We start from the raw sequence: 20,210 nt of genomic DNA on the forward strand, positions 1-20,210 counted from the left end.
GGGCTCCCAAGTGATCTTCTGGAGCTTACCTCACAGCTGGCTCCAGGTGCCTGCAGCCTGCTCTGTCACACAGGCTCCCCACTTAGAAAGCCGCCCCCTCACCTGGTGGAATGCTCTGCTGTCACCATCTTTTTTTTTTTTTTTTTAAGATTTTATTTATTTATTCATGAGAGACAGAGAGAGAGAGAGGCAGAGGGAGAAGCAGGCTCCCAAGGAGCAGGGAGCCCGATGCGGGACTCGATCCCAGGACCCTGGGACCGTGACCTGAGCCGAAGGCAGACGCTCAACCATCTGAGCCACCCAGGCGCCCCTGCTGTCACCATCTTGAAATTCTTCGTCATGCACCGGGCCCCAAAGATTATGTAGCCGGTCCTTTTTAAAAGACTGAGAGAAATGGAGGGTGGTGGGGGTATGGGAGTCAGGCTTGTTAGGGGACCTGCGCGGTGGCGGTCAGCCCCCAGGCCAGCTTGGAACCAAGCAGATGTGGGCCAACTGGACACTTGTTTTCAACCAGCATCAGGAACCATGGCAGCAAAACCCAGTTCTACTGGACTTTTCACCAAGACGGGTAGCCAGGCCGGTGTGTCATCCCAGGGACTCAGGCATGGTCTTCCTTGGCGATGGGTGATTTGTCAGAGCCCCAAGCGGACACATAACAGAAAGAATGAGGGTGCAGGCTCCAGTCAGAGTGTGACTCTGGAGCTGGAGACTCCGCTTTGGCATCAAGAAAATCCCCTTGAAGGACATTTCTGCTTTACGGACGAAAATGTCTTAGGGTCATGATCATGCCCACTGTGTTGTCACTGACCCAGCTCCCAGGGCTTTGGAAAAAGCATTTCCGAGACCTTTTGGAGCTAGATGCCAGGAAAATGCGTTGCTTTCCTCACTGTCCTGTTTCTTGCCTCCTTACAGATAACAGGAACTGCCTGCGACTGCTTCACCGGCAGTATTTCTCTTTTAGTTCTGGCCGCCTGGAAGCTCAAAACCAAATTCTTGGCTCAGGCAACTGTGCCAAACCTCGAAACAACAACAGCGAGAGCGAGTATTTGTGGGCTGCCTCCTCTGTTCCAGACGCCCCCGTCTGTGCTTTCTATAGACCCTCCCACCGATTCTTTTGTTGCGGCCTTGTGGGAAAGACACCCCTGTTGGAGGATAGGGAGCTAAATCTCTTGGAGGCTAAAGCACTTGCCCAAGTTTACGTAACAAGTAGGTAGTAGAAGTGTTTACAGTGATAGCTCATGTCCTTTAGCGCAGACTTTTGCTGCCTCTGCCAGGGACTCTGATTGCCTGAATATCTGGGTATTTTTGTTCTTCATGGTTGTTGTTATTAACTCTTATTTTTTGTAATCTGTATTTCCCCCATCTTGATTTTTTTTTTTTTTTCATTTGTATTTTGTAATGTCTTCTGGGAAGTTCTTTGAGATCCTTTGCATAAACAAGGCTTCCCATGATGGATATACCGGTACTGTGCCTGGTTGCCTGGGGTGCCTGGGGTGCTGTCAGTAAAGGAACAGAAATCCCAGATGCCTGGGAGCAGGGCCTGCTCACTTCTTGAGTTCCCGGTGAGTGCCTGGATGTGTCTGAGCTGGAGAAGACCCAAGACCAGAGGGAAGTTCTCAGTTCTCCCCTGGAGGAGGGTTTTATTTCTTCTTCTTCACTCCTGAGAATGCCCCTCAGCATGACCGGAAAGAGCAAAGTCAGTAGAAGGACTCTCGGTGGCTCTCTCTGGCCTTGGGGATGACTTTGGCCTTGGAGGAGCCAAAGAACCCAGCCTGCCCAGGCCTGAAGTTCTTTCTTGTGCTGTTTTCTGAAGGCAAGCGAAGCGGCGTTGGCTGCTCCAGAATGAACCACGGCTCCAAGAAGGGGAAGTAGAGCCCAGCTGGCGCTCGGCTATGGCCTGTGAACCACCGATGGGCCCCAGCGGGGCAGCCAGCCCACTGCCCACCTCCTCCCCGGGCTGGAGCGCCTTGCCTGGAGGGAGTCCTCCGGGCTGGGGGCAAGGTAAGGTCATGACCCTTCTTCCCCCCTCCCCCTCTCCCCCGGATGCGGAGCTGGACTCAACTAACACAATGGAAGGGAGGGGGGGTGGAGGGCACAGAAGGGCCTTTAGCTAAGGGTGGGCATTTTGGGATACACTTACAGTCCAGTCTGTCATTTCTTTTTTTTTTTTTTTTAAATTTTTTATTGTTATGTTAATCACCATCATCATTAGTTTTTGCAGTCTGTCATTTCTATCCATTCTCTCTATCCCCATCTTTAGACCAAGTCTCTGTCACCTTCTGCTTGGACCCCTGCCGCCCTATCTTCCTAGCTGATCGCTCCTCCTTGCCTCTTCCATTTATATGGCATTTAGGGAGAGCTTTTAAAAATGCAGAACAGACCATGTCACTTCCTGCTTCAGTGTTTCGCATGGGGCTTGGTGATCTGTCCATCACCAGCTTGCAAGGCCTGTCTTAGTGGTTCCTGCCGCCCATGTTCTCCGTTCCTGGCATGCTGTCCTGCCTCAGGGCCTTTGCATCTGCTGTTTCTTCTGCTTGTTATGCTCTTGCCTTGCCTTCTTTCCTCTGATGAATTTCTAGTCCTGCTTCAGAGCTCAGTTCAGATATACCTTCTGTGGGGAATCCTAAGTCAGGACTCCCTGATAGATTCCTGCTTCTCCCCACGGCACTTATCCTAGTCTGTAATTAAATAATGACCTGTGTCATAAAGTGTTGAATGTCCAGCTTCCCCACTAGGATGTCAGCTCCATGAGGGCAGGGGCTCTGTGTTGTCTTGTTCCTCCCCGCATCTGCAGTACCTAGCACATGCTTGGCCCATAGTAGACACTTACTGAGTGAACAGAATGAATGGGTGGCTCAGTGTAGGCATTTTGAATTGTAGCTGGTTACTTAGATGATTTGAAACTTGACTACAACTAAACTAAAAGGGTTTCTTTTACTACTACTGGTATTGGGAAAGCAGTTTACACACACGCGCGCGCACACACACACACCACTAGAATAAAATGGGATGAAATGATTTTCCTTTAGAACTGTGAAGACATTGCCCCACTGGTTTTTGGCAAGCCAGTTCTTGCTCCTTTGCAGGAAATTGCTCCCTGACACACACACACACACACACACACACACACACACACACACACACACACACACACGTGTGCGTTCCCACTTCTTTGGTAGCTTTTCAAGCTCTTTTTCTTATCTAGTTGTAAAAAAAGTATCTCTAAGTAGAGACTTGCTGTTCCCACTCTAAGGAATGGATGAGAGAGATTATTGCCAAGAATCCAGGAACTTGGTTTGAAAGGCAAACAAAGGCACCTCAAAAAGTCTTGGCGTTGCTGGAGCAAAGCATTTTCCTCGGGGTGCAAAGAGCCAGGCTAGGGGAGCCGTTGATGTTCCGTGGGCCCGGTGCTCCGGTCCACTTGGGTTTTGTGTTCTGTGCCGTGAAATGCAGAGCTGATCTGTGGCCCTGCCTGGCCTGCCTGCCTGCCTTTTGGGCACTGCCTTGGCTCCAGCTGCTTCTCTTTCTTACTTTCATTTCCCCTGGTAGCTTTGGGCAGGCCTGTTTGCCTTTCAGAGGCTCTGTTCCCTTTTCCACGATAATGGTATCCATCTCTGAGGGCTCTCAGAGGCTGAAATGCGATTGGGACCTTGAAGCCCAAGTTCCCTGCCTCGTGCCTGGTGAGGGCTCAACACCTGGAAGCTAGTCTTATTTTACCTGATTCTGTCTTCTTTCTGCCTTTATTTTCTTCTTGTCCAGTTTCTCTCATTTGCTTATTTTTAAATCTAGTTTTATCTTTTCCTGTTTTACTTTATGAAGTGAGTGACCTTAAATCCTTCCTGGAGCAGGTGTGGGAGGGTAAGAACAAATACAACTAAATCCACACACGTGGATTGCTTTATTGCAACTTTTGAGTCCTGGCAAGCTTGCTTTTAAATTGGCAACAATAGTGGCCAGTTATGTTGCGCCAAGCCTTTATTTTCATCCTCTTATTTCTCTGTAAAGCCCTCTGTGGCGGATATGATCCCCCTCCAAGTGAGGAAGCCGGCCAGGGATTCAGGTCACTTCTTCAAGGCTCCTCTGTGAGCAAGAGGCTGGGCCACACTTTGAATCCTAAAGCTCTCTAGTGTGTGCTTTCCCTGCCTTGCCACCTTGCCTCCATACCCCTCACCTCTTGCAAAGACCTTAAGAAAAAAAAAAAAAAGAAAGCAAATAAAATTCTTTTTGGCAGGGGGTCGAATGCTCTGTCACTCGAGCTCATAGGCGATACCCCAGGGCATAAAAAAAAGAACCCTATTGGGGTTGGGGACCAGAGTTCTGTCCTCTCAATTCATTTATACATCAAACATTTATTTAGTGCCTACTGTATGCAAGTACTGAACCCAGCTCGGGATCAGTGATGAGCAGAACCAGTATGGGAGTACACAGTCTGGTGCGGAAGATAGGCTTTAATCAACTAATTACATATGTAAGCAAATAATTGCAAATATATGTACTTATCCTTGATGAGAAGAGCAGTTCTGGGTAAGTTTAGCAGGATTTGATCTGTTAAGGGTATAGTGTCAGGGCAGACTCCCTGAGGAAGTGGTTAATGAGTGGGGATACCCATGTTGAGTAGGGTTTAACTGTGTGAAGTCCAATGGAAGTGTTCTAGGGAAAGGAAACAGCATATGCAAAGGCCCTGGGGCGGGAGAGAAAACTGCCTGTTCCAAGAACAAAGGAGGCTGGTGTGGCCCGACACAGCACTGAATGGCCCGAGGTGAGTTTAGCAGGAGCCTGGTTCTAAGGGCTGGGAGAGTGGTAAGGAGGTTGGTTTTTGTCAGTAGAGCACCAAAAAGCTATTGAAAGTTTTACTCAGAGGATTGATGTCCTCCAGTTTGCGTGCTGGCTGTTGTGCGGAGAGTGCATTGTAGGTGGGAGGAGTAGGTATGGAGACACCAATGAGGAGGCCGCCACAAGGTCACAACGGAGAGTGAAGGTAGTAGCCTGGCCCAGGTGTGGAGGACATGCCAAGAGGTGTGTAGAATTGAGAGATGTTCTGTTGGCCCAGTTGACAGGGCCCAGAGAGGGGCTGTGTGAAGGGGTAGAGAGAGTGGGTGGGCCAGGAATTCCCAGGCAGGTAGGACTAGGCATTTTGCTTTAAAGACTCAGGTATTGCCCAGAGCTAGCCTCTGAGGGGACAGGTTTGGGCCAGCAGATAACATATTGATGGTTTGATCTCTTCCATGCTGCTTTATCTTCTGAGCCGTGCCCACAGAAAATGTACCAGCATACCCAGTCCCCAGCCTTGCATGGCCGAACACTGGCATCCCCCAGCCCCGTGCCTACTGACCTGACCTGGGCTCACGGGGTCTCATGGTTTGGTGGAAGGAGATCTCGATCCTTCTGTCCAGAGTCTCTCTACTCAGAACAGAAGGTAGATGCGGCTTCATTCCGTGGCTGGTCCTCCCTGGGCCTGAGGGGCTTTCAGTCCGGAGCTTTCACCCCAGTTGGCCTCACTGGTTTGGCCTCCTTGCTGCCCGTGGTCTCCTTGCAGTCCTTCAGGGAGAGTTTTGACAGCTGTTGTGACCAGGCTGGGTTGATGCGGCGGCGAGTTTGTTGAGGTTCGACTTAATTCAGTTGGTGCTTTTGAAATGTTGAGTGAGTTGCAGATACCCTGGGGACGGGGTTACCAGTAAATCCGTGTATTAGGGGACGCCTGGGTGGCTCAGTTGGTTAAGCGTCTGCCTTCAGCTCAGGTCATGATCCCAGGGTCCTGGGGTCGAGTCCCACATTGGGCTCCCTGCTCGGCGGAGAGCCTGCTTCTCCCTCTGCCTGCCGCTCCCCCTGCTTGTGCTCTCTTTCTCTCTGACAAATAAATAAAATCTTTAGGAAAAAAAAATCAGCATACTAGTTTTCTGTAGCTGCTGTAACAAATTGCCACCCACAGAGGGGCTCGCGAAACGCAAATCCATCTTCTTCTAGTTCTGGAGGTTGGAAGTGTGGACTGAGGTATAGCTCCGTGTCAGCATGTCAGCCAGGCTGCTTTCCTGCAGGAGCCTGGGGAGAGTCTGTTTCCTTTTCCAGCTTCCAGAGGCTGCACATGCTCCTCGGCCCGTGAACCTTCCTCCATTTCCAAAGGCAGCCACGTTCCAGCTCCGTGCCTCTCTTCTCCCCATCACATTGCTCCCGACACTTCGGCCGCCTTACTCTCCCATTTTTTTTTTTTTCCAAGAGAATATTAAATCGTTTATTGATTACACATGATAATGGATGATACACAAGCTTTAATCCCATCTATAATTTTATCTGATACCATAGTTCAATTTAGATATATTGCATAGGATGTGCCAACAATCATATTAATGACCAAATAAACTCCAGGACTTTGCTTGGGTGACCCTTTTAATGGTGAACTCCAGGTCACAACACATTAACTGTCAGTTCAACTACACCAAGGTTTGTGGAGACAATGGCTTCTGTGCCCAAGCAGGTTGCAAATCAATTTCGAATGGAACCTGGCATCACCCTGAAGGAATTCTAACTTCACACTGTTGGGGTAGTATACCAAGATGGCTTCAGAGTAGACTAACTTTACACAGCACATTTAAAAAAAGACACATTTATTCAGCGTCATGATCAGACTATTACATTTAGCAATCAACAGCATGGGTGCAAAAAAAAAAAAATCTACATTAAAACCCTTTGTTGGAATGCTTTACACTTTCCACAGAACAGAAACTAAAATAACCTGTTATACAATTAGTCACAAATACAGTCCTCGAGTTTTTTGCCCATACACATGAGTATTGTCTAAAACATGTCTTCTTTGTAGCAGCGAGGCCCTGCCACCATTGTGCTTGGCTGAGTTCACAAATCTGTTGTAACCTGTAGCTTCCCTGTCACTTCTCTGGCTCTCCTCTCCTGCTAAGCTTTGTTTCCTGGCAGTAATTAGAACCTTCTGCCACTGCCATAGCGACTGCTGCTGCTGGAACCACCACAGCCACCTTGGTTTCGTGGTTTGGCAAAGTATTGGCCTCCACCACCATAGGGGCCAGAGCTCCTGCCTCCAAAATTTCCTCCTTTCATGGGTCCAAAATTTGAGGATTGATTGTTGTAATTGCCAAAATCATTATAGCTTCCGCCACCTCCAAAGTTGCTTCCACTACCACCGCCATAGCCGCCTCCGTCTCCTCCATTGTTATAGCTGTCATAGCTGCCACTCCCGCCATAGCCACTGCCCTGGTTTCCATAACCCTGTCCACCACTTCCATAGCCTCTGCTTCCTCCAGAGTAACCAGGGCCGCCTCCTCCATAACCACCATCATGACCAAATCTGTCATAGCCGTCCCCACGGCCACCATAGCCACCACCACCTCGACTGCCACCAAAGCCACCTCGACCACGGAAGTTCCCTCCACGACCAGAGTTGTCATTCCCACCGAAACCACCTCCACGACCACCACCAAAGTTTCCAGAACCACTTCGACCTCTTCGGCTGGATGAAGCCCTGGCCATCTCTTGCTTAGATAGGGCTTTCCTTACTTCACAGTCGTGGCCATTCACAGTATGGTATTTTTGAATGACAGTCTTGTCCACAGAGTCATGGTCATCAAATGTTACAAAAGCAAAACCTCTCTTTTTGCCACTGCCTCGGTCAGTCATGATCTCGATCACTTCAATTTTCCCATACTGTTCAAAATAATCTCTTAGGTGATGTTCTTCAGTGTCTTCTTTAATGCCACCAACAAAAATCTTTTTCACAGTTAAGTGGGCACCAGGTCTTTGAGAATCTTCTCTTGAGACAGCCCTCTTTGGTTCCACAACTCTTCCATCCACCTTGTGTGGCCTTGCGTTCATGGCTGCATCCACCCCCTCCACAGTGGCATACGTGACAAACCCAAAGCCTCTGGAGCGCTTGGTGTTTGGATCTCTCATTACCACACAGTCCGTAAGCGTTCCCCATTGCTCAAAATGGCTCCTCAGACTCTCATCGGTTGTTTCAAAGCTCAAACCTCCGATGAAGAGCTTCCGCAGCTGTTCAGGCTCTTTGGGAGACTCTGACTTAGACATGACGGCGGTGGGAGGGGAGACTTAAACGACGCTTACTCTGCGGCGTCCACGGGCAGAAAGCTACTCTTCCATTTTTAAGACCCTTCTGATTACATCGGGCCCACCCAGACAATCCAGGAGAATCTCCCTTTTTCCGGCCAGCTGATTGGCAACCTTAACTCCATCTGTACCCTTAGTTCTCCTTGCTGTGTAAGGTAACCTATTCGCAGGTTCTGGGGAGTACAGCGGGGACATCTCTGGGGGTTCATTGTTCTGCCTACCCCAGTCAGACTGAGCCCACTGTGAGTATAATAATTTGGGTGATCTTCCTTTGCGGTGATCATACAAATGTCAGATACATCACCTTTTCCACGTATTTGTTGTTCAGTCTCTGTTTAAGTCTCTTTTGCGATGGGGAGCTCGTTCCCTCCAGTTCTTTGTTGGCTCTCCTTCTTGGCAAGTTCTTCCTTCTCTGGTCTTGCCTTGTGTCCAGATCGCCTCCACGCTCTGGTCCCAGTTCTGCCTCTGCTGGGGTTTCTTGTCAAGTTCGGTGCTTCTCGCATAGAGATTCGAAGTCTCTCCTTGTCACGAGTAAGGGTCTCATGGCAAGAGGAGGTGATGCCAGCAGGCTCTGGGCTTGTCCACAGTAGTTCTCGCCCAGCCAGCTGGAGCTTCTGGTTTGCTTTCAGAGCTCCACAATGGCCAGGTGCTCACGGTTCTCCGGATCGACAATACCTGTGCACCCATCTCCTTCGATCTGGGCGCCGTGGAGGAGCAACTGCAGACCTGGGGCATTCAGGTGAGTGCTCATTTTATTGAGACTCTGCCATTTTTTCCTTCCTTCCATCCACCTGCCTGTCTGCCCATCCATCTATCCTTTCATCCAGTTATTCACAAAATATTTGTTCAACACGGACTCTGTGCTCCATGGGGTGGGGCAGGTAGGGAAGATGTATGAGAAGTGTCCCCTCCTCCCAGTTACTTCACTTAACAGATAGGTATTTTGGGGTGCCCATCCTTTGCCAGGCGCTGAGCTGGGCGCTAGGTACCACGGAGGTGACCGTGAGCACAGGCGCTGGGTCCTACTGCTCATAGAGTCCAGTGCAGGAGATGGACTCACGCCGGGTACAGCAGGACCTCAACACCGTGGTAGTGGACTGTATAAGGTGCTGAAGCCATTCACAGGAGAAAATGATGAACTCACCTGGGGGAGCAGTGGTCAGGAAAGCGTCACGGAGGGGCAGATACTTGATCTGGGGTCTTGAAGGAAAAATAGGAGTTTGCTGGGTAGACAGGAGGAAGGGCATTTCAGAAGAGGGAACTGTATATTCAAAGGGAAGCTGCTTGGATTTGTTAGATGGTAATGCAGTGCTTTCAAGCATAGTGATTTGAGGCATAGGCTTCTCAGACCCGTAGGTCTGGGTGCAGATCCAGCTCTGCTGCTTCCTGACTGCGTGACATTCTGCAGGTGACTTAACCTCTCTGAGTGGCGGTTCCATCCTTTACAAAATGAGGGCAATATTCATATCCATTACCTAGGGTTTTTGTGAGAGGAAGTGAATTAGTGCTTGAGAAATAGTTGCACTCTGTCTGGCATGTAGTACATGTTCTATACATTGTAGGTGTTGCTGTTGTTACAGAGTAGCCATAGGTGTGGCGGTCTCTGTTCTCGAAGCTCCCAGCATCACCAGGCCCTCCTCTGCACCACCTAGGGAGGACCAGTTATGGGGGGAAAGACACACAGCTAATTTTACCCTGAAGATTTTAGAGTTTACTTCTTTCGAGCGGAATTGCTTGTTCCTGTTTCCACCAACATTGTATCATTCAAAGGGAAACTTTGCAAATTGATGGTACTAAGCCCACGCCAGCAACAGTGGCTGGTTTATCATCCAGTGTATCATTCAGCCTTTGTCCAAAAGAACATTTTTTTTAAACTGTTGTCTGCAGATGGGGTTTCCATAACTGGGGAACAATTTACATAATATTCTACTGTATTCCTAAATATCCTCTTTAATGGTTAAATTCTATTTTTTTTAAAGATTTTATTTATTTATTTGATAGAGAGAGCATGAGTAGGCAGAGCAGGAGACAGAGGGAGAGGGAGAAGCAGACTCCCCGCTGCTGGGAGGGCGCCTGATGCGGGGCTTGATCCCAGGACTCTGGGACGATGACCTGAGCTGAAGGCAGACACTTAACGGACTGAGCCACCCAGGCGCCCCTAAATTCTATTTTTTTAAGCAGTCCACTCTTGTAGGGCTTTGATGTGCTATGCCATTTTTTCTGGGGCTGGGGGTGGCAGGAAGATGGCAGTTTCCAGTACCTTGAGCTGTATGCACACATCTGTCAAAGTGACACATAAGCACCGGAGTAGGCAGAACAAAGGCCCCCACATGTCCGTATGTATGTACATGTTATACTTACACTTATTTTATAATATACATGTTAGAATTGTATATGTAGTATGGTATTTAATATGCAAGCCACCCCTACAAGGGCGGTATACTTATGGTCCTCATTTTGCAGAGGAGGAGCCTAAGGCTCAGAGAAGTGGGGTTCCTTGCTCCAGGTCACATGGCCCATGAATAGAAGGGCCAAGGTTTGGACCCAGGCTCCTGACTCTAGGGCCTGAGCCTTAACCGTTAGGCTATCGTGGGTCTCGTGACCATGAGCCCTGAGCCTGGGGCTGCAGGATGCCCCCCCCCCCCCAAGGCTGCTGTCCTCCTGGATCTCGAGTTGTCCCACCTCCCCTGTGGTGCCCAGCCTTCCCTGAGCTGAGGGCTGCATCCTGTGATCCCCAGTCTGAGTGCTCTGAGCTCTTCATTCTGCCTTCCGGGGCAGCCTAGATGGTGCCTGATCCCCCTTCCACCTGATAGTCACATGAACTGGAAATGACTTACTTGTGTGCAGGAAGGAGGTGGGAGTGGTTCCCCATGGCTGATTGGTCTCTTTCCCTTGCACGGCCAAGTAGGTCCCTGCCGACCAGTACAGGAGCTTGGCTGAAAGCGCCCTCTTGGAGCCCCAAGTGAGAAGATACATCATCTACAACTCCAGGCCCATGCGGCTGGCCTTTGCTGTGGTAAGGAGGGTGGGGGTGCTGCGTTAACCTTAACCCTGCTGCGGCCCCCTGTGGTGTGGCTGAATTTGGCATTGTGTTCTGGAGCCTTTCGGTGTGGGAAAGGGGTTTGGGGCTGGTGGTCCAGCTGCCTGGGACAGAGCAGTACACACGGACCTGGATGTGGTATAAGGAAATCAATGGGAGAGAGTCGTAACTAGATCCCCATGTAAAGGATGAGAGGCTGAATTTACTCACTAAGGACAGACCTTGGGAGTGGAAATCTGAGGACCTATCATTGTGACTTTGGACTCAATGTCTGGCTTTGGTTAAGACTTGTCTTCTTTCTGGGACTTGGTTCCCCCATCTGTTCAACAGATAAGTCCGTTTCAGCTCTGATCATATCTACATGAGTGTGTATAAACACATATGTGTATGTGCATATATACATACGTGAAGGCCCGTACATATAAACATCCATACCCACCTATGTACATACATACAGGCACATCTGCATACATATATAGGTACAAATAGCAGAGCCAGTATTTGAACGCAGGCAATCTGGCTTCGGCATCTGTGCCCTTAACCACTCTGATCTGCCACTTCTCCGTACGTGCGCATGGCCCAGTAGCACCCTTGACTCCCATGTCTGCTGCCAGGGAAGGCAAAGGAATGGCTACTGGCATTTGGTAGTTCTCGAACAAGTGCTAGGCTGTTACACACATGGTCTGATTAACCCTTGTAACAAACCTGTGAAGCAGGTGTTGTCCGCATTTTACAGATGAGGAAATTGAGGCACAGCGCATTGTTAATGACTTGTCCAAGGCCACACATAGCTGTTGAAGGATCGGTGTGGGTTTCTGACTCAAATTTCTCTCACTCCCAGGACCCCCTGCCCTTCTCCTGCTTTATTTCAAGTCAGAGTAAGCAAGGATTCAGAGGAGCTCTCCTGACCCCTTTCCTCTACTGTTGCTTATGGACAAGGAACAAGGGCTCCTCCTCACAGACCCCGATCATCCCTTCCTGGCCCTGGGAGCACGTGGTCTCCGAGGAGGGCGTCGGACGTGTCCGAGGGGTGTCTCCCTTTGAACGGAGCGGCTTCGTTCGCGCACCGGTATTCCTGATCGTGCGCTTTCTCTGGTTTCTCGCAGGTTTTCTATGTGGTGGTGTGGGCCAACATCTACTCCACCAGTCAGATGTTTGCCTTGGGGAACCACTGGGTGGGTGTGCTGCTCGTGACCCTGGCAGCCATGAGCCTGACCCTGACCCTCGTGCTCATCTTCGAGAGACACCAGAGGAAGGTGAGTTGTCAGGAGACCCCAGCCATGCTCCCTCCAGAAAGGGCGTGCTGGCAGAAGAATCCCATTTCCGATCTTTCTCTTTTCCCTGCCCCAGGGAATTTCTCCAGCCATGAAAATTCATGTGGGCCCTTGGGCCCAGTGACTAAAAGAAATGAAATCACATGTGTGATTAATTCCTCTCTGTTTTTCCTTGTCTAATCCCTGCGGGTTGTTTTTCTGGAAGCAAGCTGTGTTGGGAGAGAGTCTGGGACGGGGAGAGGAGGGCATGTTGGGTTTACCGAGCCCTTGCACGCTAAGAAGGGCCAAGCTGGGATCCAAGGCCGGGGCACTCAGATCCCAGGCCTTGTTCTCAGTCGATATCCTACGGCGTTGGCGGTGTGCAGATGGCTGCCGTCTCTGGTGACCAGAAACATAGTGGCTTAAAACAATGCAATGTATTATCTTAGAGTTCTGTACTTCAGGGCTGTGTCCAAACCTTTCTGGAACCTCTAGGGGAGAATGTATTTCCTGCCTCTTCCAGCTCCTGGAGTCCCCCCCTCCATTCTCTGGCTAATGACTCCTTTGTCCGTCTTCAAAGCCAAAAATGGCGGGTCTAGTTCTTCCCACATCTTTTTTTTTTTTTTTTTTTTTATTTTATTTTATTTATTTATTTGAGAGAGAGAAAGAGAGAGAGTACATGAGAGGGGGGAAGGCCAGAGGGAGAAGCAGACTCTCTGCCGAGCAGGGAGCCCGATGCGGGACTCGATCCCGGGACTCCAGGATCACGACCTGAGCCGAAGGCAGTCACTTAACCAACTGAGCCACCCAGGCGCCCTCTTCCCACATCTTTGACTCTGAGTCTTTTGGCTCCTTCTTCCACTTTGGAGGCCTCTTGTGATTTCTTTGAGCTGCCAGGATTACCTGGGACAAACTCCCTTTTTTTAAGGTCAGCTAATTAGCAACGTTAATTCTACCTACAACTTTAATTCCCCTTTTGCCGTGTAACGGGACAGCGTCACGGCTTCGGGAGAGCAGGACTCAGGCACCTTTGGGGGCCATGCTTGCCTGCCACACCTCCGCTGTCTTCCCAGCTCCTTAAGACGCTCCCCCAGCCCCTGGCACAGAGTTGGACTCGGAGATCCGTTCTTGCCTGACTTGGGAGGAGAGGGATGCTGGGAAATGTGGTCAGAGTTTGGGGTATGAATTCTGTTTAGTTCCTATGCTCACAGGGACAGCTAGGAACTTTAAGGCTTAATCGTCCTGAAAAGATCTTTGTTGGGCTTTGCGACAAGGCTGACGAAATGATGCTGCCCTTGGGCTCCGTGGAAGCTCTCATGGCTCTTGTACTTGGCATATAAAAAATAAACTGGCTGCCCCTGCAGCGAGAAACTTCTCTTGGCAAGGGGAAAAAGCAAAGTATCCTGCCTTAGCAAGAGCAAGGGAAATACCTGGCACCTGTCAGGGTGAGCCTTCAAGGAGGCAGATGTAATGAACGCAGTTCAGGGAATGCCCGTGGTGGCCGTCCGCCCTCTTCTTTGCCTTCCTTGTTTGGCTGGTATTCATGGCACAGAGAGGAAGAAGACCCTGTGTCTTTACTCATAGGTGCAACATGGAGGCCCCGGGTATGCAGTGGCCCTCTTGTCATCAGTGTTTGCTCATTCAGGGAACCTGAGGTTCTTTCACTCCTAATAATGACCACCATTTAATAAGCACCTACTGTGTGCCTTTGTTTGGCATCTGCCGCCTATGGCCAGCAACCAGACAAGGAGGCAGAATACTTCTGCCGTTGGCTAGCTCTGCAAGCTGGGGTAAGTTGTTACTTCACCCCTCAGGGCCTCAGCTTCCTCGTCTGTAAAATGGAATAGTAATCGTAGCTCCCACGGGGCGCCCGACCGGCTCAGTCGGTAGAGCATGCGACTCTTGATCTCATGGTCCTGAGCTCAAGCCCCACTTTGGGCATAGAGCTTATATTTAAAAAAAAAAAAAAGAAAATTGTAGCACCCTCATAAGATGATTGGGAGAATTAAATGATTTAATACGTGCAAAGTACTTGGTATAATGTAAATGCTCAATAAGTATGAACTGTTAGGATTATTGACTCTGTTTGCCAGTGGGGAAGCCACAGCTCAGAGAGGTTAAGTAACCCGTCTGTGGTCACACAGGCTCCTGGGGTCTTGCCTAAGCTCAAGGATTTCTTCCTGCTTGGATCCCTCATCACTTGAACCTTGCAGCCCTCCCTTCCTGACCACTATTGTCCCTCTTCCTGTCCTACTTGGACCGTAGCATCCTTGAGAGCCTGAGCATTTTGCACGCACTGCCTTGTTTTCCCCTTGTTTGGGGCATTATTAGCCCTCCTCAGGATTGGAAGGTGTGTGAAGGCATGCAAGACCCTGCCTTGTATCACAGACGGAGTAAAAGCATGTTGCTAAAGCGTGTGGGAAGTTCCTAAAAATAATCGTTTGTGGCCAACAAGATACAGGGGGAAAAGATATTTTCGACTCAGTATCATCACTGAACTGATGTCATGAGCTGACGGGCATTGTGTGTTTGTTCTTCTGGGTGTTGTACACGGGTTGGCTCATTTCATAGGATGAGGGCGTTTTTCAGAGATGAGATGGAGATGGAGAGGTGGGGGTAATTTGGCCAAGGTTATCAGGCGGTGAGAGGCAGAGCCCAGGTCTGAACTCCCCGAGGCACAGGTTTTGGAAAGGTTGTGCAACCCTTGCAAAGGCTCCAGGCTAAACAAAATGTACTCACCCCATGTTTTCCTAGTTGTGGCATCCCTGGAAAATTCACTATATTTTAGATCCATTTAAAAAATAAAAAAACACTTTAGGTTTCCATGTCAAATGGACCTGGGTTGGCCGTTCAGAACCGTGAGTAGATTTTTCACCTGTGTTCACGCCCGGTGGGGAACGTGGAATCTGGGTAGGGCAGGAGACTGCTCTTCCGAGTGCGGGATCGTCTCTCATGGGACACGGCCTTCGGCGGAAGGCATCCCTGGTCCCTGTCCCTAAGTGCCAACATAGCCCGTCCCATCCCTGTGACAACCACAGGGCCTTCTTGCATTCTCAAACGCTCCCTGCAGGAGTCCTGCCCTCCTGGGGACCTCGATTGTCCTTGATGGGGTTGTCATCTAGTTGCGTCTCTAAATCCTTATGGGGTCTCTACCCCAAACCAGCACTTTGGGTCCTGACACCCTTCCTCCTCCTCCTCCTCCTCCTCCCCCCTCCTCCCCTCCCCGGCCTGCTTAGTTAGCATCTACTTAGTCAACTAGATCCATGGTGTCTGGATGGTTTTGGTAGGAAAGAAGGGAGATGGATTCCCAGAATCTCCTTCCGAGGGCCACGCACTGTGCTCGGTGCTTTGGAAAGTAGGTGCTTTATTTACACAATAAGCAGCTCTCAAACCTGCCCACCCCCCCACCCCCCTTCCTCCTGCAGATACCTCTGTCAGCACACCAGACTGTTCCCGGGCACTGGTTAAGAGTGCACACATGGTCACGTTCCAGCTCACCGTGTTCCTAGGAGGCAGGGACACCCTGACACTCTTTCTCCTTATTCTACAACTGAAGAAAGCAAGACTCGGGGAAGGAGTGTAACTTGTCCAGGGCCACACAGCTGGGAGGTAGCAGGGCTGGGCTTCAACCCAGGGCTGTCTGACACTGTTGAATTTATTGTCCCCCAAACCCCGCAATCCCATTTTAGGGTGGGGGGGCGATGGGTATGTCTCAAAGGCCAGGATTGCCCCATGGCGTCTAGAGGCGGGACAGTGTGTGGGTATTGCCCAGTGCCCAGGAGCTCCCTGGCAGCGTGGGGATCGGGCCACAAGCCTGGTGTTTGTCTTATAGGCCAACAGCAACACAGACCTTAGGCTGGCGGCTGCCAACGGAGCCCTTCTGAGACACCGGGTGCTGCTGGGGGTGACGGACACAGTAGAAGGCTGTCAGAGTGTGATTCAGGTACTGTGTCTGGGAGTGACCTCGGCTTGGGTGCCCCCATTAGGGCTGGGTTGGTGGGGAGAGGCAGCCCCAGGATCCCCTGGTCTGCATGGTGTCTTGGAGTCTGCTAATGAGACAAGCGTGGGCAGCCCTTCCCTTTCTCCCTGCTCCAGCGCTTCTTCCCGGAGACCCATCTCTGGGTGGTGACCCGCAGCCTGGAAGCTGCACGGGGCAGGGCTGGAAGGGAACTCGGAGACCGTCTAAGCCATGCTCCTCATTCAGCATTTATTCAGCAAACAGAGGGGGCCTCCTCTGTGCCAGGCCCTTCGACAGGCACTCAGGGGCCCATGCAAGGTTCCTGGAGAGGCACATCAGACCCTGAGGCTTTGTCTACCTGGCTCGGTCATTTTCTTTGTTCCAAGTGCACCGGGGAGATCTTAAGTGACAAGTCTGAGGTCACACAGGGGGTCAGGGAGACAATGGGGAGAGACTAGTCGGCAAGAGGGTTGCTACCCTGGGTCTCATGGGTCAGTCACTGGGAGGAGGGAGGTCTGGGATCCAGAGGAAGCGGTCAGTCGCTGGAGGCGTGAGGCATGGGCCGTCAGTTTCTCACAGAACTTCAGGTGTGATGTGACGCAGGTGTGGTCCCAACCAGATGTAATGAGTGTACATGGGGGGGGGGGTGTCGGCCTGGCTGCGTTTCACCTGACCTTCTGGGGACTGTTGAGGTTGAGGAGGAAGGGGAGGTAAAGGTGGGGTGAACATTTACCCCACTCCCCCGCTCCCAGAGCACCCAAGTTGGATCTGCTCCCGCCTGGCCTTGGGCAATAGGGGTGAGTGACTGGAGTGTTTCACTCATCTGCCTGTGGGGCTCCAGACAGCAGGGCACCCCAGCACCTGAGGATGAAGGAGGTAGCCCCAGCTGGATACATGATGTCCAGGATGGTTTGGGATGCTCAGTGACTTGGAGCAAATGGAGCTGTGGCCATTTTGAACAGGGTTGGACATTTTCCAAATGTGCACACAAAGCCATTTTTCTCCCATCTGTACAAAGGACTCTCTGCTATGTTATGAGGACTCTGGGCGAGAGCAGAGAGGCATGGTCCTACCAGAGACTGGGCATAAATTTGCTCATCCCCAGAGGGGCAGACCTCTGGCAAGGAGGAGGCAGGAGGTGGAAGGTAGTGTCAGGGACGGGAGAGTTCAAGGTCGGGCTGGCTTTGAGCCTCTGCCGTCATGGCTTCTCTCCCCAGCTCTGGTTTGTCTACTTCGACCTGGAGGACTGTGTGCAGTTTTTGTGTGACCACATTCAAGAGATGAAGATGAGCCAAGAGGTAAGATACCATAAATGAAAAAACAAACAAAAATAAACCAGGAGGCCAAATTGTACAGATTGCATTTCCTTAAGGTTGGAAAAATGTCTAAGGAGACGTTACTTGGAAGGAAGGATGCCTACCTGGAATCAGTGGTCATTTCTGCTTAGGGAATTGTTCTTTCTTAACAAGATTTCAGTTAGTTGCATTTTCCACATTTCCTGATAACAATTATATTAACAATTAATAGTAGTAATATGATTCTGGCAGAGGGAAGTACCAGGTATTTAGACGACTTTCACTTGTTTGAAATGCCTTCCTTCCATTTATGATCAGGGTGCTCTTACTCTGATCCCATACACAAGGACACTGAGCCTCTGAGAAGTCCTGTGGCCCCCCAAAGGCAGCCACGGGGCTGGTTGGTGATGCCAGGTTTGGAGCGCAACCCTCCTGTCTCCGAGCCCTGGGCTCCTTCCTTGGGATCAGCCTTTCCCTGGGCCCTGTAAGTGCTGTCATGGGTCTTGAGGTTAGGATTGTGGTTTAGCCCAATCCCAGCCCATTCATCCCTGTATGGCTTTGGGCAAGGCCTTTGAGCTGTGCTTCACTCGCCTGCAAGGTATATATCAAGATAACCCATGACGCAGGCCGCTTTGAAGAGCAAATGGACGGAAAAGTGTTTTGGAACCTCTTAGAGACTGTAGGGAATTTTGTAGGCAATTATCTGACCTCTTGAATGTGGCTGAGTTCCAGATTCTCCTGAGGTAAGCATCTGAGTCCGTAGATGGATCCATCAGTCCTTTGTGAGTCTGCAGCACCGGGAGTGACTCAGCCTCTGACATACCACCCACCTTGGGACACCATCCACCTCCCCTCTCTTTTTCAGTCCTTGCTGCGAAGCAGATTGAGCCAGCTGTGTGTTGTCATGGAAACTGGGGTGAGCCCCGAGACAGAGGAGGGGCCCGAGAACCTGTTGGAGGAAGCTCCTCTACTGCCCAGCAGCCCTCATCCCGAGGAGAGGCCACTCATGCAGACTGAGCTCCGCCAGCTTGTTCCTGAGGCTGAGCCGGAGGTAAGGGGCACCTGGGCTGTTCAGGGCCATCTTTCCTCCCGGGACATTTGTGTGGAGTCCATGTGGGGCCTCAGGTTATAAATCCCAGGGAACATGACTTCACTGAGTTGGTAGAAGCTGTGCAAATCTTCTAGCCTACGAGTTCTTAGTTTTTTTTTTTTTTCCTTACTCTAGCACTTTAAAAAATAGTTTATAGGAATCATTTTCTACTTCCTGGTTTTTTTCCCCCATCTTTAAATATCTTGGATATTCTTTTTTGGTAGTTCCATGGGATATCTAGTTGCATGTTGATGGGTCGTAGCCTACATAGCCATAAACGTGATCGTGAATATTTGGGTCATTTTTAAAATCTGTTTTGCAATCAGTCTGTCATCTATCCATCCACCTGCTTAAATTGCAGTCAGATATATATGCTTTTTCTTATATGCATTTCTGTTGAATTCCAGTGTCCCCAGCCCCAGAGTTCTGTCAGGTCCTGCCACCCAAGCTCTCTGTTGGGTATGGACAAACGCTGGTAGACCAGGTATCTGATAATGTGGTTTTCAGCTTGTGTCTTCTGTGAGGACAAGACTCACTGTCTGGGAGACAAGCACCAAGGGGTGACTTCAGGCATTCTGTGATGCAGGGAGGCACCTGGGTTTTCTTTTCAGCCAACAGATTTGGGGATTAAAGGCCCAAACCAGCCCAGACTTTCCCTTTTGCCTCGGTGAGGAGTAGGGGATCTGACAAATGGGACCCATCAAAAGAGAAAATGATAAATAGATTAATCTCTTCACTTGAATCCCACTGACTTTGTAAATTTTAATTTATTTTATTTTTTAAAAAAGATTTAACTTATTTGAGAGAGCGAGAGAGAGGGCACAAGCAGCAGGGAGGGGCAAAGGGAGAGGGAGAAGCAGACTCCCCACCGAGCAAGGAGCCTGATTCGGGGCTCGATCTGGGACCATGACCTGACCTGAAGGCAACTGCTTACCTGACTGAGCCACCCAGGCGCCCCCACTGCCGTTTTTTTTTTTTAAGAGAACAAAAAAGATTGATAAGGTCATGTACTTATTGTGGCAAGCCTGGGATATGACATAGCCTGTTAAATCTGATGGATTTTTAAAATTATTTTTTCAAATTCATTCAAACCAATGGTAATATGATACTCTGTCATGAATATCAAGTGTGTGTGCACATGTTTTTAAAGTAGCTGCCCTCTATAACTTAGGTAGGGAAAATATAATCAGTGCCCGAGTCCCAGCATGGGCCAGACCATCATATTTCAACAGGAAGCCAGCACCTCTGAAAGACAGAGAAGTAGTTATAATCACCTCTTACATTGTAGCAGATTTCTCATCATACATAAAATCCTTCAGCATACCCTCCTGGGTATGGAGTGTTTTTCCTTCTTCCTGGTTGGGTGAAATAAGCTTCCAAGAGGTCAGCTGACCTGCCCAAGGTCAGAGAGCAAGGGAGAATGTTGCCAAGCCAGGGGCAGAAGCCAGCCCTGCGAATTCTAATTCTAATTCTAATTCTAATT

At 50.0% G+C, this 20,210-nt stretch overlaps 1 protein-coding gene and 1 pseudogene across 2 annotated transcripts in view; one reads left to right on the forward strand and one right to left on the reverse strand.

Annotated features, from left to right (window-relative positions):
* Positions 1-1,813: 1,813 nt before the first annotated feature.
* TMEM268 (transmembrane protein 268) overlaps positions 1,814-20,210 on the forward strand; it is a 43,427-nt gene continuing 25,030 nt past the window's right edge. For both annotated transcript variants that reach the window (XM_088018949.1, XM_028107684.2), the window contains exons 1-7: positions 1,814-2,001; positions 8,721-8,830; positions 11,000-11,107; positions 12,238-12,387; positions 16,217-16,327; positions 17,560-17,640; positions 18,503-18,688. In XM_088018949.1, the coding sequence (XP_087875075.1) occupies positions 1,893-2,001; positions 8,721-8,830; positions 11,000-11,107; positions 12,238-12,387; positions 16,217-16,327; positions 17,560-17,640; positions 18,503-18,688 (855 nt within the window). In that variant the 5' untranslated portion in view covers positions 1,814-1,892. The remainder of the gene's footprint in view (positions 2,002-8,720; positions 8,831-10,999; positions 11,108-12,237; positions 12,388-16,216; positions 16,328-17,559; positions 17,641-18,502; positions 18,689-20,210) is intronic.
* LOC148162447 (heterogeneous nuclear ribonucleoprotein A1 pseudogene) lies at positions 6,216-8,098 on the reverse strand (annotated as a pseudogene).

This window comes from Eumetopias jubatus, unplaced genomic scaffold (assembly GCF_037043125.1).
Source record: "Eumetopias jubatus isolate StellerSeaLion01/CBP00866 unplaced genomic scaffold, mEumJub1_p1.0 scaffold_15, whole genome shotgun sequence".
Classification (NCBI taxonomy): domain Eukaryota; kingdom Metazoa; phylum Chordata; class Mammalia; order Carnivora; family Otariidae; genus Eumetopias; species Eumetopias jubatus.